We start from the raw sequence: 19284 nt of genomic DNA on the forward strand, positions 1-19284 counted from the left end.
TAAACACTCATGGTTAATAAAGAGCGGACACCTCGAATGCATGTTATTTTGACTCATGTTGACGTCATAAAGTTCAAAGTTCTGTTTATTATTGTGAAATAAAGTCTGTCCTGTAAGCGTGTTTTTTTCTCCATGTGTTTCTTCCAGGTCTCAGCAACATTATTGGAATTATTGTCTACATCTCAGCCAATTCTGGAGATCCAGGTCAGAGTGACAGCAAGAAGTCCTATTCGTACGGCTGGTCCTTCTACTTTGGCGCCCTCTCCTTCATAATGGCAGAAATGGTGGGCGTGCTGGCGGTGCACATGTTCATCGAGAAGCACCGCAAGCTGCGCGCCAAGTCCCGCACCGAGCTCATAAAGAAATCCGCCTTCAGCCGCATCCCCTCCTACCGCTACCGATTCCGCCGCCGCTCTAGTATGCGCTCCTCCGAGGCCCCAAGCCGTGACGCGTCGCCCCTGGGGAAGGGCGGCTACACGGGGCCGGCCGCCTCCGAGATGCCCATGTACACGCTGAACCCGAGAGAAGCGGGCAATGCGGGCGGCAAAGCGGGTAGCGGCATGGGTGGGCTGCTCAACTCGGAGAGGGATTTCCTCCAGAGCAGCACGCTCACTAAAGACTACAACAAGGACCCCAACCGCAGGACCACACCAGTCTGAGGGAATCTGGCTGCAGATATCACCCAATCAGAGTGTCGAAGAGGAGGAGAAATCCAGTGGAATTCCAAGCAAACAAACAGGAATATGAAGGGTTGTGGGATTGGGAAGGGGTGTGATTAACCCCGACTGTGAACTGTGAAATTTTTAGCCTTTGAACTGTGAATCCTTTGCGCTCTGAGAGTATCTTAGTGTGTAGCAGGGTGGGGTTTGATGGAGAAGTTCTTCCCAACATTCATGTACGCCTGATACACCTTAAAATTATATCTGTAGCCGCTTATAAATGACAGCTGTAGCAATTTAGGTTCATGATTTTCCTGTTCATAAACTGACTTTCTGACATTTTTAAGGGGAAGAGAAGAAGACATACAGAGTTGTTGCTTGGAACAACTTCTCCTGACAAATCACAACTAATGTGAAATTGATAAAAAGACAGAAGAGAAGAGAAAAAGTGTGATCTATGATCTTCACACCTCTCTCCTGTCATTTTGGGTAGCAGTAGAGCTGGAGGGGAACAGTGAACTTTCTAAATGTGATATTAAATAGTGAGAAAGTTAAACTTACCACAAGGCTTAATTCAGTTTTGGATCGGCTGAGTTCAGAAGAGAAAAGAAAATCTGTGCCATTGACATTTGTTGAAGTGATTATTTCTACATTTGTTTACTTGTTTCATATGAACTGACTTCAAACTGAGCTGAAACTGAATTGAGCTGATTCCGTGATTCCTAGATTTGCCCGAGGCTGACTGCAGATCAGCTGCTGGAGAGTGAGCAGAAAAGGTGACTCAACAAATCTTAACGTTCGATCCGTTGGTGCTTCCTCTCAGCTGTGTTTTTTCTGCCACTTCTTGAGTTACTTTCTTTTGTACCTAAAAAAAAAAAAAAACTCCACACGACCAGATATCTGTCTGTCTGCCTTCACAAATCACCTTTCGCCTTCCATGTTTTTCCGTGTGGCCCCATACTTCACCTCGCTGACACCCTCCTCTCACCCTATCTTCCCTGTACTTAAAGCAACAGTAGATTTAGCTTTTGTCTTCCTTGTAGAGTAGTTAGGTTTTCTGGATGTTATTATTTCAGGGTAATGTGAGGGATGGAGTCAGTGTAAGGGAGACCGCTGAGCTGTGAAGTATACATTAAGGCAGTGCCAAAACAAAAACAAACAAAAAAATTTGCACATACCGAACTAGAAAAGGACCTTTTGTGTCTGCCCGCTACCTCTCCTGTCAATATCTTTAATTCAACATGACGTTGTTTCTGCTAGAGCAACTGTAAAAGCTTCAGCTGCATAAGTGAAAAGAGACAGAAATGCTCCTTTCATTGAATCCAATGGAGTGTCTTGTATAATAGGACTTAAAATGTATCCATCTGTAATTGCAGCAGCATAATCTCACGCTGCAAAATTTCGGAAAACCCAACCTTCAATTCTCATATATTTATTCAGTTGGGGAAAATTTGTGTTATTATTGTTTTTATAAAATTGTTAATTGCTCTCCACAGTATCTGTGATGATGTGGGTCTGTTTTTCTTCCAAACGACCTGGGCATCTCATAAGAGTGCATTGCATCATGAACAGAAAAATCTGCCGAAAGTTTGACTTTCTAAAAAATTGTACTAGATTATGCTACTGCGGTTAGAGATCAGCTTTATTTTAAGGTTTTTTTAAAAAATACTTTTGCCGGGGATGCCCATCGGTAAGGCCAGATCTGAACAGATGTAATCCATCACAACATCCAAAAACGCGCTGCTTTCATTTAAACATGTTGCCCCAATGCCTCCTGTGTAAACATGCTGTTTTAGTAATAATGTTTGCAAAGGACTGAAATTATTCTACATCCCAGCATTTTGGGAAACATGTTTTAAATCATTCCCGAAGACCTCTGAGAGAATCTATAAATAGCATTTAAAGGCAAATTTGACAATTTAGCTATAGAAAGTACAAAGACTGCTGCCTGATTTCATCTAGATAGGTCAGAGTGCTCAGTTATCAGCAGCTGTGTGAGGATTGTGTTAATAAAATGTTTAATAATGCCAACTAACTGATAAAAAAAGGTGTCTGTGCCAGTGAGACTTTATCAAGTCCTTGAAAAGAACAAGAAGATTTATATTGCCTCTAAGTCTTCTAGCATTTACTAATTTGTCTGTACCGTTATTGCTGATGGTAGGTGTGAAAAGAAAAAGAAGCCATAAAAAAAGTGGGAAGAGAAAAAGAGTTGTTTAGACAGATCATACAGCGCTGTGCTAAAATAGTATCCCACTCACAGATTTCTGATATTTTTTTGTTTTTTGTTATTATTATTTTATGTCTGACAAATTAACTTGAGTAAATACATAATGCAGTTTTCAGATGACCCCCTCCGGTGGTAGTGTGATGGTCTGGGATTGCTTTACCTGTTGCTTAATCTGAACCGACCCGAAACATATCCACTTATAAATCACTCAATAAAAAGAGAGGGCTTCCACTGTCCTCGTCAAAGTTCAGATTTACATCCTGCTGAGATGCTTAGGCAGGCCGTTCATTTCTAAAAACCCTGCAGTGCGACTGATTTGCGTCTCTTCTGAGGCCCTGATGGCAGCTGTTGTAACTTAATAAATCATAGTCACGAATGAAAGAATATGTTGGAAAATCTCTTTTTGTATTTACGCAGGCTATCTTTGTTTAGAAATAAAACTCGTTGAGTGATTGGGAACATCAAAGTGTGATTAAAAAGGAAAAACAGAAGAAATCTGTCAGGAGGTAAAATCTTTTTTCATAACATTGTGAGATGTTTTTTTCCATTTTGTTTATAGGACTTAAGAGTGAGGATAAAAATATTTCTAAACGTGTTTCTTGCCTCCCAAAGCCATCATTGCACTCTTTTTGTACAAACTAAAGATGAGTCGACGCTGACCCGACACCTCCGCACCCTGCTCTGACAGTCACCAACGACTAAAGATCTTCTAACCGCAGTCAAACTCTTTAACTCACAAAGCTGCTGTTTTGTCTCCCATCTTTCACGCCATAAAGGGAGCACACGGGGACAGACGGGCACCTGCGCATGCTGCCCCTCCACCTGTGAATATTAATTTTGCAAGCTAACCGCAAAAATCAGCCGCTGTTGTGGGCTGCGAGATGAGGAGGAGGAAGGAGGGAAAAAACACTTCTCTCTAAGCAAGGGCTTTTAATTTTTAAAGAACAGGAGCACACAAGGGCTTTTTATGCTCAGCACTGCAGCAATGTCGCTTTTAGGGGTGTAATCTTGGAGGGAGAAGTGGAAAAAGCAAAACGACATTTGCACAGAAACAACTGTTTTAAAACCAGCTGAATAGCTTAGTGGTAATATAACATGCTTTGAGCAGAAGAGAGGTAGAAGACGTTGCTCTTCCACCCAGCTTTTCTTCTTCTTTTTTTTCAGTAGCTAGAGAAGATAAATACTGCCTTAAAGAAATATAGGATAATTCTAAGTTATTGGAGTTAAGATTCAGCGTACTAGCTAACTGCTCAGAAACAGTGCCAAATATTAGTCAAAATGTCTCCCGTGTGTCATGGCGTCCGGGTTAGCTTTAGGTCATAGAGTCACTGCTGTATATAACCGTTTTCTGTGTAGGATTTACAGACTCAGCAGTCGTAGCTATGTAGCTCAGCATAACGAGGGGCCCCTTAGATCCTTAGGGTCTGCTAGGCGCCATGTTTAGTACTGCCATCCATGAGCCATGTCAGCATCGACCATTCAAACCCATGCATGCCCATATCCATTCGCTTCCAGTGCTTATAGTTGCTGTATCTTAAATCGGGCCTCAAACAGCACCCTGACCTCTGCACCAGATCGGGACGCTCGGTTGGTACATTAAGGACGCTTCGCCCAAGGCCTAATCTCTGCAGATGTTTACCCCGACGGAGCGCAGGGGGCTCTTTGAGACTCTCTTCCTGCCACCATTCAGCTTTGATACTCTGATATCAACAAGTAATTGTATTATTAGTAAAGAATTATTCTAAAGGTGCCACTGTGCAGAGGAGAACCAACTCTGTCACACTATATACTTATAATGAATATATTCGTTTGAGGGGAGCGGGGTTGATTATGCGGTGCAGAGTTGGGAAGCAGGAGTCGTAGTCTTTCTATTATATTATTCTATAGTTTCCTTTTCTACTTTGTCGTGATTGTGAGGTTTTGTTGTTTCAATCACATCGGACACCTCCGACGGGAGAGACGAGCGAGGAGCCGACGGACTGCTTGTGGACATTGACCTCACCTCACTGGTGCCAGAGACTACGTTACCCAGCAAGACTTGCAGCACTGCAGTACACACAGACACTAACACGCAAACTTTACCTTCCTGCGCCTACAAGTTCCTGTACTTCTGAGGACAATATATCCATTCTAAAGCAAGATGTTAAAAGCAGAAGGAAGTGAAACAGGATACTAAGCCTGTCAAGCTATATGATGATAAGTAAACATATTGAAAATGTTTAGCATTTACATTTGAGTCTCTTCTTAGTGCTTTATTTGACACTGTGGCAAACGTAGAAACGATTTTGCAGGAAAGCTGGCTTAATTCATTTGTGTTTCCAGAATCAAGCTAAAACATGATGAGTTGAGGCATGCCCATCACTTTATTTTGATGGTAGAAAAGCAAGATCCTACAAACAACTTCTTTTCACCTGAGGTCTGGCTTAAACTGCCAGAGCCCTGTATAAGGGGAAACGCCAACAATCTACGAAACGGCGCCCAGCAATCCTTTTTTAACCTCGGCTAGTATCCTCATCCGACAACTGACAGAACACAGCAATGTGCTTGGAAAGGCGTAATATGGTTTAAAAGTGAAAATATCCCGCTAACCAATGGGACACCCCCTAAAGAAGACAATACCTCATCCATTATCACCAAAGCTTTATACACAAATCTACATTTTTGTCAGTTTTAATATGCTATGTGTGAGTATTAGCGTGTTACCGGTGTTACCTATTGCTGCACATCACCAGTAAGCTGGGAGGTAGATGGCTACTACACTTTTCCCTTACTTACAAGAAAGATACATTCAAATTGTGGGGAAAAAATATTTCTGTTAAAGTCAATGACAATCTCACACAGGCCAATCCTTCACCTGGTAGCTACTTCTTTGTCTTGCAACGGTCATCAGCATTCAACTGCGTTTCCAGTAGGTTCCTCTTAAGGTTGATGATTATGCCAAATGTAAAACTAGACATGTGAGCTTGTAGTCCACATAAAAACAATTTATCCTCTTAAAAAGTGTGAACATTTTATGAATGAAGGATCAGACAGCTCTCTAACAGCTCAAAAAATATTACTAAAACCAAAGGGCACAGGCAATGTGTTGAAATATTTGTCCTCATTAGTACAGAAACAGAACCACACAAGAATAAATACACATATGCGATCACAACTGCATACACACAGACATTCCTCCATGAAGAGACATGCACAGACACCCACACTGAGACAGCACCCACTCTAGCTTTGCCCAGTGCGGTGCAGGAAAGAAGTGTGTACTGCTCTATGAGAAATCACTGTGTCATGTTTAGTGTTTCTTTGGGAGAAAAACAACAAACTGTTCCCGACGAGTCGCTGTTGCGTCGACCCGATAGGTGGAGCATTGAGTAAACTGAGCCAGCTAATCACACATGGACAACCAGATGAACTGAAATGTGAATTCAACGGTGTAGTTCTGAGACAAAAAGACTCGCTATGCGCACTCTACAACCAACATTCACTACCAGCACACACTCTCACAAACACTGACACGATTATGGTAACGGTGTGAGGAGGGCTTACAGGTGGATTTATGTGCCTGCATGTTTGTGTATGCATGTTTTTGTGGGTGTGTACGTGTGTGTGTGTTGATGTTTATGTGTGTGTACGTGTGGAGTTAGTCTCTCCTCACCCATGCACCCAGTGCCTGCCTATCCTGCCTTCAAACAGCTACGACATCAGCTCCGGGGCTTCCAGGATAACTGTTTTCTGCATTCCCATGACACAGTATGGTTACACTGGTTCAGAGCTAAATGCCCCACTCATTCCTAGGCAGTCGTAGCCATAAAAGTCGATTAGGCTGCTTTGATTTTAGAGAGTTCTGGTGGACTGAGTTCTTGTTTTACCCTCTGGATTTGACAGGACTTCGTAGTAGCAGCCTTCTTCTCAGACCTGACCGTGTTTTTTTCTTGAACATTTCAGTCTGTCTGTTCAATTGCATTAAAGTACAGCAGAAAGATCCTCGCAGGAAAGGGAAAAGTCTGATGACTGTCAATGTTCCTAAAACTTAGGTTCAAAAGGAGCAGTGTAGCTTTTACAAATCTTGTAGAATAATATACAAAAACTTTACCCTCTCATATTTGCTGACCTCAGTGGATTGTCGACACAAAGTCAAGTGTGTTTGCAGGGCCGCTCCATGTTACTTATTTTGTTTCTGGTGTTAAAAGACGCCGTGTCTTGGTACTGTAGTTGAGAGGAAGATGCTTGTCTTTGATTTTTGAAAATAATGTAGCTCTATCGTCGTGAGGGATAAGAAATATGGCAATAGGTAGCAAGGTTGCAGTAGTTTCTGCATTGCTCATGGCTATCATAAAGAAGCAAGCTGAATGCCAAAGCTGTTGATTTACTGGTCCGTCCATGTTCCATTGTCACTAAATAGAGATCAAGATTCTCAAGATCCCATATTCTGCCACCTGAAATGAGCTGTGCGGTGGCTGCACTCAACCTTAGCGATGCAAAACAAACATTAATTGATAGATAGAAGCTTATAGTATCAAATTAGAACAACCCGGTTTAAATTACATTAACCAACAGTAACCAAAACTACTCCCCAGAAAAAACAAACACTTTCCTGCTTAAGGAATTTTAACAATTTTATGTGATGGATTTACCTGTCATACGATTTCAAGATATTTTAGCTTTTTCTACAGTTATAGGAATTAAAGTTTTTGGAGACGTCAGTCCCCAATAATACAGCAGCCAATATTTAAAAATGTATCCTGGTCGTGTTGATTGAAAGCTTGTATTTATATTTCCTTGCTAATTTTTAGTTCATCATCTAACAGATTCCCTCTCTGCTGTAGTTACGCTGCTTTGACCTAATACATTTATTACAGTAAATGAAATGGCGATGAAACTATTAATTTGATAATTCTGTTGAATTTAAATTTAGTAAAAATTCAAAAATGAAATGTCTTGCAGAGTTTTGTATTTGTTTATTTAGTGGCCAGACACACAAAGTTCTTACAAAGAAATAACAATATAGACTCCAAAGTTCTAGGTTTCTAACATGTGACATATACAGTTTAGCTAATTTTAGTGGTTGCAGTTCTAATGATGCAAATTATTCAGAAATATTTTTAGTACTACCTCAGCTGCATTTCCAAGTTCGCCAAGCTTGCGATATGAAAATTTAATCTCTGAGATATGACAGGTCAAAGCGATTTACTACTACTAGGCGCTAACATGTTTACCTTGCTGTGTGTAGCCATGTCAAAGTCCAGCAAATTATAAGGAATATCACAGACATAGTTACCTGTGATTGATGTTTCATAAGCCTGTTCGAAAACTGCAAATGCGGTTGCACAGCTCTGTCTGTAATATCCGATAAGAGCTAACTTTGAGTTTAGCTAGCACTGCGCGCGTGGAATAAACCCACTAGCGATAGCCGTAAAGGGCCGCGCCTATGGAGCTTTGGAACCAACGTCACTGCGTATGACGTTTACATCTCGCGCAGTCGCTCGCCGCCATCTTTAAAGGCCACAGACCAAAACAAACTTTATTTTATTCCGGCGTGTTACCAGGCGCAGTGAAGTTGTTTTCAAGTTGGATTTTGGATATCCACGCTCCGCCAACGCTTATGAACGCTAATTCCGGCCAGCGGTTCTCTACCGCTCCCTCCTCAAGCGCTCGGAGGTTCACTTGTTGACCGTCAATTTCCGAACCAAACACTCCTGTAAATAAATGCCTTGCCTTGTGACCCAGTGATACACAAAAGTGGCAATTCATGCTATTACACGAGGCACACTTTCCTCTATTAGAATGTTAAGTCAAATTCAATATTTTAAATAATTGTAATATTAAATGTTTTCTTCAATAGCTTCCAAATTGTGTGCCCCATTAACTCAAAATCAGTGTGAAATTGTTCTACTAGACTGTATAGATGAAGCACTCTCATCTTTATTACATTTTGACCCCTGTTTTTTAAATATTTTTACTAATTTTATATTTAAAAAATGTTCATAAAATGTATTACCTCAGATGATCATCACATTTGTTACCTGTAATGTTCAATCACATAAAATTCTAGGACAGGATCTATTTCATTACATGTTCACTCTTTAAATTCTTATATATATCAAATATTTACTTAAAGTGTGATCTATTTCATTAAATTTACTTGTCACCTTTGTTGTTTACTCTGAACTGTTTAATTACACATTAAACATTTAAGATGGGCTCTTCCATCTGGTTTGATTGTTTATATTAAATGTTTACTGCAAAATGTCTGATTATATAATTGTTTACTTTAATCACACAAAATGTCTATTTAAAAATATAATCTTTCATTACATGTATGTTTATTACCTGCAATATTCTAAATATCAAATTTTCACTTAAAATGTGATTCATTTCATCACCTGTTTACATGCAACTTGAAGTGCTTGAATCAAACGTTTCATGAATGTTTACCACATTAAATTATTAAATGAGAGAAAACAGCCACTTCCAACTGTACACACATTTCAACACAAATGGTTCATGTTCCTCTTCAGAGTGTGCAGCCTTGCTGAGCTCCTCTCCTGGGGTTTCCTCCTCAGCCTCTAAAACTTGCTCCTCTTCTACAGCCTCTGCTACTGTCTTATTTACCTCTTAAGGGGTACATAATGAAAACACAGTCTCTGTAACTTGCTCCCCCACTTGTTGATCCATCATGGTCTTGCTGTATCGCTTCTTTAATTGATGCGCATGTCGGTCCAATGGTGTGGCGTTTACCTCGCAGTGACCCATATTCAGTCTGGATTGAGTTAATCCATTTCCTACGTCGGTGTGCCTTGAAGAGGACATATCAGAACACACAACAGTATTAATACTGTAAATTTGATAACACTAGTAAAATAGTTTAATTCACAATAATGGAATAACCTCGATGTCCACTGACAAAACTCGGACTATGCTACATAAAAAATATAAGCCCGACCTAAACAAGGTTGACCCACTTCAATGAACTCAACGTAACTGAACATGAGTACACCCGGACAAAATCATAGCAAAAAAATTATGACACAACACCAACAAAGCGATTTTAGACACTCACCAGAATTGACATGTCTGGAGCAAACTTGTAGATATCTTGGGATGTTGGAGAACATAATATCAGGGCGTCTCACCGCTGATACCCGGGACATTCGTCTCCTTTTCATTAGCTCCGATAGCTTAGCCTCCTCGCCTTGTTTTACAGGCAGGAAAACAGTGAAACGAAAGTCCGTTTTCCATCTTTTTACCGTTTCGGTCGTGTGATCGGACATTGCATCCAATAACGCAGCAAGTTTGAACCATTGATAAATTATTTTAAGTAACTTAGATTCGAAATATCTGTGAGACAGTCGTTTGTCGGTTATGTTTATGGCCCTTCAAGATGGCGCTCATAACCCTACGTCTAGAGCAGTGACGTCACGTTCCAAAGCTCTATACTGAATCTGGGGTTACAATATGTAACCAACGTTTTCCGCTTTACCTTTAAGGCAAAAATGGTGTATATCAGTGTGACATAAATATGCAGCAGTCAATTTGCCTCTGACATGGAAAATTAGGATGCTTAGTGGGACTTTTAGCAACCCAAGATTCTAACAATGGATTTATCTTCTTTTATTTATTAATATTTTGTTTTCATTCAAACAAAAGGTAACACTTTATTTGACAGGGTGTGCATAAGACTGACTGTCATAAACATGACATAACACCTGCCATGAACATGAAGGAGTCTTTATGAATGTCTATGAGTGTTATCATGAAGCCTCATTCTGTACATAATGACACTCTTAATGCAAAGTTGCTTTACAAGTTGCATTAAAAGTCCATTAGAAGTGCCGACTTTGTATTATTTGTAAATAATGACACTTTAATGCAAAGTTGGCAGTTTTAATGGACTTTCAGTGCAACTTTTAGAGCAACCTTTCATTAAAAGTGTCATTATTTACCTAATAACATTTATGGCAACAATCATAGACATTCATAAAGACTTCTTCGTGTTCATAACAGATGTTATGTCATGTTTATGACAGTGTCATATCAGTATTATGCACACCCCGTCAAGTAAAGTTCTACCAAACTAAATAGTAGTATGCTGGTAAATAGAAGTTTTACAGTACTATATGTGCTACTGGCTTACTGAGATACAAACAGATATGTGACAAAATGCAATCCCTCCTACTCCTAGAACCATGTTTATGCCCATGTTGGATTGTGAATCTGGTGGCTGTTAGTTGTCCTCTGACTTTCCAGATTGAAATTACAATTTAAGGTGCCGTTTTTTGGGTTATTTCCAACTAGGAACTCAGAAAATTCCACTTCTGGGCACATAGAGAACAGTCAACACACCAAAATTGTGAATGTTGTGAATAACTAATGCCACCCATGTTGAGACGGTACTTTCTACTGTAAATATGGATGGAGTTAAACAATACATTCCCAGGTGTAGGATCAAACCTTTTGACAGCTCATCGGTCACAAGTAGCAAAGGGAAAGTTGCTTATTGTTTGGTTGAGACATGAAATCAGGTTTTTAGAAGTCACAACGCAAACACATGACTGGTATTTTAAAGCACTATCTTTGATGTAAACGTTGGTTTCTGGTTGTGGAAGAAAGAACACTATCCCAGTTTATGGGGGTAAAGATCCTCGCTCTCCATAATCTGTTGTAGTACTTGCACTGACTCGATGACAAATTATCTGAATTATACCTCTACAGACTTGCCGGGTATTCCCTGAAAAGTTTTCTGGTTTCTCACATGTAGCTAACTAAGCATTAATAAGAACTTCAGCATGTCAAATGGCTAACGACTGTAACCTGGCTCTGTCCACCTCAAAAGGACCTGAGGACTGTTAGAAAACAAACGCCAGAGCAAACTCAGGGGAAGGCTCAGTGAAAATTACATTAATCATTCAACTAGGTTGTTTTTTTGTGAGTACAGGAAATCACAGTTACTGACTGAAGGCTCTTTGGTATGAGATAAAGTGTAGCATAACTCTTTTGGGTTTTGTTTTGTTTTTTGGTTGTTTTTTTTAGAACGAATGTGTTGGCAGGAAATGTAGCAGGTGGCTGGAGGATGAGACAGTTCTCAGATGAATGTGAGGAGAAGAAACAGGAAACAACTGTTACTCATGTTTTCTTTGGGGGTGGGGGGCATTGTGTTTCCTTTAAGCGAAAATGAAAGCCTCAAGTCGTACGAGCAGCTGAAACCCTGAGTAGCCATTTTAAAATGCATAAGCAAAGGGAACGTAGGTGAGATTTTTCAAACATTCGCCAGAAAGCGTGTTGACGGGTGATAGATGTCTGGTTGGATATTTGGGCAGCTTTTTATTCCTGCTTCACACCTCTGAGCCCTGATGAGAAATAAGTAGCCCTCTGCAAACATATATGATGCACACACATGTATACACAGACATGCTGGCTCTTACACACACACACACACACCCACACGCCCACACCCCGACACACACAACTCTTAGCCACTTTCACTGTATACTTTACAATGTGAACCTCCAACAAACAGCAGTCTGACATGGACACGTGCTGTAAAAATAAAAGCACACTTTTACTTACATTATATTAATATGAATACCTATATGAATACAGTATAATAATTAGAAAATAAAGAAACCTCTTTTCCAAAATGTGTTGTGGATTTTTATTTATTGTAAAACATGTCTGATGCGTTTCTTTGCTTTGCTGCGACTTTCTGTTTCCATTGTATAGATAGATAGATAGATAGATAGATAGATAGATAGATAGATAGATAGATAGATAGATAGATAGATAGATAGATAGATAGATAGATAGATAGATAGATTATAAAGTAATCTTTTTTTTGGTGAATCTTCATCAGAAACAAAATTCAGGGTATTAAGAGAGAGGAAGCAAGTGCACTCAGCACGTTTCCAACTAAACCTGCAATCGCAGACAAATGTGTATCATTCTGCATTAGCTATCTGATGGATAAAAACGTCTGCTTATCTCCAGAGCTCCGGTGCAGGTCCCTGAATGATGGAGAGAGAGGAAGAGAGAGAGAGGATGGGTGGAAGGGGAGAGCCGAGAGAGGAAAAGGGAAGCTGAGGGGAGACGCAGATATGCTCAAAGTTGAGAAAATGCAACAGAATAATGGAGGACCAATACTTTGTCACATTATGTATTTACTGAAATTTTATGTGACAGCCTCCTTAACCTAGCATATAATTATGAATTGGAATCACAATGGCATATGGTTTTCAAAAGTTTTCTCAAAATAAATACTGAAAAGTATTTGTGTTTTTATGGCTTTCTTACGGTGGCCGACAGGTGCAAATGTGCAGCAAAAGAGAAAACATGCAAACAAAAAAGAAGACACCCCCGAATGAAATGCAGCAAATAAAAAGAGAGACGCAAACACCCCCGAATGAAATGCAGCAAACAAAAAGTGTTGAAAACGGAAGTGCTCCAGACCACTAGGGGGAGTCAAAGAAAATAGTATTCATTTCTATGGGACCAGATGCAAGATTCTTCTTCTTCTTCTTCTTGGTATTTATTGGCGGTTGGCAACAAACTTACAGTAGCATTACCGCCACTTACCAGTATGGAGTGTGGTTCGAGATGGTCTATAAACTTTCACTTTCTACCTTTTCCCTCCATTAACTCCTGATTAAACATACCCCCACACATACACACCTGCTTATATTATCCAACTTGCTTATAACTTTATATACCCCTCTTTGATATTCTTTACACATTCACACCCAACTTGCTCTACTCATATCCTATGAAATAGCTTTGTTTTCTTAAGATACCGAATAATTATTTGAATATGTCTACTCCCGAAATCTCTCCTCAAAAATTCTATTAAATTAAACCTTTCTTTAATACCTACACACTCTCTCAGCATGCATCTTCTCTCTTCTTCATACTTACAACACTCTAAAATAACATGCTCTATTGTTTCAGACTTCTCACAATAATCACACTTTCCAGATGCAAGATTCAGAGAGATACCTTTACTTTCTTTCAAATTTCTTTCTCTGAATCTTGCATCTGGTCCCATAGAAATGAATACTATTTTCTTTGACTCCCCCTAGTGGTCTGGAGCACTTCCGTTTTCAACACTTTTTGTTTGCTGCATTTCATTCTGGGGTGTTTGCGTCTCTCTTTTTATTTGCTGCATTTCATTCGGGGGTGTTTGCGTCTCTCTTTTTGTTTGCTGCATTTCATTCGGGGGTGTCTTCTTTTTTGTTTGCATGTTTTCTCTTTTGCTGCGCATTTGCACCTGTCGGCCACCGTACTTTCTTTCTACAATTTTAAGTCAATAATTTCTTAATATTGATGAAAAGTATTAGTTCTACTGGTAGATTATTTCACTTATAACGGGGCGGGGGGGGTGTTGGGAATGTTATAAATGAAATAAACTGCCAGTAGAACTAATACTTTTCATCAATATTAAGGAATTGTTTACTTAAAACAAGATCCTATATCTTACTGAGAAGTCACTTGTGAGTTAGTTTAGTCTTATTTCAAGTGTTCCAAATATTTGAACTGGAAAAAAGACCAAAAATACTTTGGAAGATTTAAGTGGAGTACGAGACTAACTGTTGTCCAGTCACCAGATTATCTCACCTGAGCTGTTTGTCTGCAGCTTCTAGAGAATTAACCAAAAGGCTCTAGGATGAGACTAAGTCACACACAGAGGAATGCTGTTTGCATTTGCCACTTAGGGGACTTCTGCAATAAATATCATTTAAAATGGTCAGATAAAAATCACATGTCCTTTTCCATCCACTTCACATTTGTGCGCTCCTTTATGCAGGCTAATCACACGCAATTCCAACAATGTGCATGAAAGTTTGTGGTTGTAACCTGCTCAAATGTGAAGAGGACAAGAGGTAATGAATACTTCTACAGGACACTGTGATGAATAGACACGTGCTAGTTCTACTTCTGCAGAGTTCCTAATGGAACGTCAAGTAATTTAATAGAGCAACGACGCCTTAGCAGGCAGTTACTTATTCTTATTTTGTGTCAACACTGGAAGAGTGCTTTGGGCTTAGCCTCACATGTTGCATAATTACCCCGCTAACATTTGTGCCTGATATAAATCCTCTGAAAATACCAACACGGAAAGGCACATGAAGAGTGCCGCGTGAGTGGGAAGATTTAACCGAGCGTTCAGATTCACCTTATGAATAATCCGAAATCTGACGTCACAGATGGAGCCTCTCGCTTTTGAATATGGAAATGAAGGTGTAGGAAGGCATTTTAGGAGTCTTCCCACCAGTCTTTGTTTTGCTGCGGCTCTACCCTTTTGTTCTTCTAAACTGATTGTGCCAGGTTCTCTATCCATCACGTCCTTCACCTCCTCTCTCCTTCACACAGCTAAACAGTGGACATGGCCCGTGTTTTTCCACTCGTCTTCCCTCTGATCCTCTTAGCCGTTTTTTTTTTTGTTTGTTTGTTTGTTTGTTTTGACCCTCTGCCACAAATGTTCTGGTTTGAAGCCCCAACCTTTCATCAAGCAGCGTGGTGCTGTAGTAATTGCTTTCTTCAGCTCCATTGGCCCAAAAAAAAAAAAAAAGAGAGGGAGAGAAAATGTCCTCCGTATGCTAATAGCCCATAAAAAAACACTGAGCATTCCCAGCAGGAATCAGCTCAGTTCCTGAGCGAAATCAACATAAAGATGATTTCGTTGCGTTGCTGTGAGAGGCTAAAAATAAAACGGGAAATTTGTGTGCTGAAGACGACGTCCACAAACCGATCATGTCTGTCATAGGGCCCAAATGATCCATAAACGTGTTAAAATTAATACACCCCATGAAACCCTGTGCGTATTTAATGGATTTGTAAATATATTTGGGGGATCTGTAAATGGAGAGCCTTTAAAACAGCTGGCCGTCCGAGCGAGTTCACCCCAGGAGCAGGCCGCATGACGCTAAAAGAAGTCTCCAAATACTCTAAAATATCAAATATCATCATGAGACCTTCAGAATAAAATCATTATTATTATAACAGAAAAAAACTTTATAATGTGAGTCGGAACAAATATTTAAATTCTGTCTGGAGTGATTAAATTATTTTTTGATTGAACTGAATAGAATTGATTTAAAGATGTGCTATTACTTAGGCGAAAATGTTTTTCCTAATTAGCTTAATTAGAAAAGCAAAGTTATTTTTGTGCAATACAACTAGACATCAACATGGACATTCATTAAAGAATTAATATGTAACATTCTTAATGCACCTCATGCCACAGTAGAGATGCTCAGGGATTAGCACAACAATAAACAGCACATTTATGAAAAGCAGAGAAATAACTCATTCAGGACTTACCCCGACTAATTACTCGCATCACTTCAAGAAATCTGTCACTGGATCAGCTTCGGTCTACTCTGAAAGGTCTAAAAAAGGAAAATAAACAGCTTCCAGATAAGGGAAAACTTTGAAGGATGAGCACATGTGAGAGCGCCTCTCGCTGTGTGTGCTTCCAGTGGAGTAACACTATGGCTATTTGAAGCGTGAAAAAAAAAAGAAAATGCCTCGGAGCTGTGAATGTTGCTCAGGCAGAAAGACGAGATTGAGGAAGGGGAAGATGGAAGAATGAGAGAAATAGGAAGGAGAAAAGGTCAAAGATGGAAAGATTCCAGATAAGTTAGAGAGGATCAATAAAGAGCATAAAACATGTATTTGAGTTTGTTTTCCTATGAAAATGTTACTTTATCTTTATGATTTATCAAAGATGCATAGCAATGCATCCTCTCTGCAAATTGCGGATGTAGCTTAAAGATGTAAGCGTCTAAGACGTCAGGTTAATCAGATTCACTGGAGCTGAAGGGATGTGTGAACTCAAAAGAACTAAATGCTAACACTGAATCATCTAGATATGAAAACTTGTGCAACAAGCTCTTTCTCAAAGGGATTTGTTTTTCAGATGCAGAATAAATGTCACATTGCTAGGGTTTGAGATAATGAGCATCTATTTCAGATCGTAGACTATAAGCCAAACGAATGTCAAAAATGTTGTTTTGGCTGAATTACGATATTCTTTTCGGATAAATTTCAGTTTGTTAAAGTAAGTGACGTATTAGGTTTACCAACCAATCGCATCGAATTTTAGAGAATAATTGAGTTCTACTGAAAAGAGTCGACTACGTCTTATTGAGAGTTCTCAGAGAAGGACTCGTTCACTTATTCAACTTGAAATAGCTAAGCTGTTTGCAATAAAGTCAAAGCACAATATTTATCCACTGTGGCACTTTGTTTTTAGGTTGTAAATGTACTTATGAACCATTGAAATTGTGGCTATGGCTTCTATATCCTCTGATATTGTGCACACATCAACTAAGACGTTTTCCCAAAATTCTTCAGTTACATTTTCAAATATTTCTCTTTACTCAACGAGTCATGTTGTGCTTATACTGTAGATTTTCTTGAAATAGACACAACCCATTTCCTGTAAAACCACACAGGTGCTGCCACACATGGTGATCAAATAACCAATACTAAGTCTAAAGATTACCTTTTTTTCCTCCAGCACCTCTCAGAAACTTTGTATTTTTGCCATTCCACACTTATCCATAAGGGTTTAAATGTTTTTTCAACACCGTGCCCATCTTCAAACATGTTCTGCTGGGATTACAGACTGAAAACCACACGCGCACACACATGCTCAGAAAACGCACCCAAAACCGAGGGTGTAATTGTTTCCGAGCTGCTCTTTGATGGCTGAGTCAGTGAACATATCCTCTATAATATCACGATAAGAAGAACGTCAGTTTAAAGGCAGCAGCTGTTTCCCTTTCATCCTCTCCCTCCTCTTCTTCTTCTTTCTACGTCTTCCCATCCACCCACCGCTTTCACGTTGGTGCACTAAGCCAGGGAAGATAGGGCAAATCCCTCCTCTGAGCAGAGCAGGCAGGCAGCAAAGACAGAGAGGAAAAAACCGAGGAGGAGGAAGAGAGCTGAGAGCAGAACACACTTCTCAAATCTGTCCATTCTATTCCTTCATTTATCTCAATCCAGCCAACCAGCTTGCCGTTAGCAGCTGCATGCTTTGTTATGTGTATGTATATGGTGCCCCCCCTCCACCACCAACCTGGTGATGTAAGTAAAGCTCTGACTCATACAATTTTTGCTTGCTTCTTTATTATTTTAAGCTCAAACGTACACTTAATATGAATATAGTTAGTAACTATATCCAAATTTACCAATATGTTTTATTTTATGGCATTTCCATCCACAGTGGATGTAATTAAACATTTAAAAAATAAACGCGGCCAATTATAATAACAATAATAATGATTGGTTTTTTTTGCAAGACTTTTTAATGAATACAACTTAATCCCAAGCATATTTTAGCTGCACTTTTAAGTGTCAAGAAATTAGACTGCTCGTTGAAATACAACAAAATAAACGATACTTTGTCTCCCTCTAGTGGGATCTTTAGGTAGCACATTGGTGGGCCCCTGAAAGACAGGAGTTCATAGACATTTTCAGTTTTAATTTGTTTTTGTTATTTACAATTTTTAAAGTTAAGTCTTTTTTTTTTTTTAGTTATTATACCTAACTTATTTTTGGCTTTTTATATTTTGGAGTACTACTATGTTAACCCCAAAGAGTAATTTTTGCGTTACTAGAAATAATCAAAGCAATTAATAATTTTCTTTAAAATTAGATCAAGTTAACGATGCACGTTTAATAGTTATCCATTGTTTCTTTTTTGTTTTGTTTATTTTTTATTTTTTCGGCTGCTTGTCTCAAAACAGGTGCCCTCGTTCGTCGTGGGAATATGCTGCGTTCAAGTGTAAGAAGAAAAATTGGTGATATGGCTACTGTGAAATACCGAAAAAATAATTGAGTAGAATTAGGTGATTGCTTACAAATAATGTGACAGTCTAACAGTTAATCTATTATTATAATCACTCTTTATACAATGACAAACTTTTACCTACATTTTAACATAGTTATTTGTCTCAGTTCATACTAATATGTTAGTATTTTAACTAAAACAAATATGATGAGAAAGTTATAAAGGAAATAATTTTAACTAAAATCAACCCAATTATTTAATATCAGCATAACAATACAGTATAAAAGATTACTTTTGCATTACACCTGTGTCCAAATAACACTTTGTGACTGACAATTTTAGGGAGTTGCCGCAGGGAATACCGACTTCCTAAATTCTTATCTTTAATAAGCAAACTATGTCCTGAGAGGGTGACAAATTGTTTTCATTTTTGTTTAATCTAGTCAGGGATACATGGTTGAATTTAAAATAGCATAAGTTTAGGAATTTTTGGAAGTCTTTGTATAGATTTCTAAGCGTTTCCCTAGACTTCGTTCTGTGTTTTTACCCAAACGTTTGATGTGGGGAAAATAAAGAAAACGCGTTTCAGAACCTGGGCGTCGGAGTTCACGTGA

At 39.1% G+C, this 19284-nt stretch overlaps 1 protein-coding gene across 1 annotated transcript in view; it reads left to right on the forward strand.

Annotated features, from left to right (window-relative positions):
- Positions 1-10563, forward strand: part of cacng3 (calcium voltage-gated channel auxiliary subunit gamma 3) — a 32310-nt gene extending 21747 nt beyond the window's left edge. Inside the window, exon 4 of the mRNA XM_005809152.2 lies at positions 148-10563. Coding sequence (XP_005809209.1) covers positions 148-659 — 512 coding nt within the window. The 3' untranslated portion in view covers positions 660-10563. The remainder of the gene's footprint in view (positions 1-147) is intronic.
- Positions 10564-19284: the final 8721 nt, after the last annotated feature.

This window comes from Xiphophorus maculatus, chromosome 16 (assembly GCF_002775205.1).
Source record: "Xiphophorus maculatus strain JP 163 A chromosome 16, X_maculatus-5.0-male, whole genome shotgun sequence".
In the NCBI taxonomy this organism is placed as follows: Eukaryota; Metazoa; Chordata; class Actinopteri; order Cyprinodontiformes; family Poeciliidae; genus Xiphophorus; species Xiphophorus maculatus.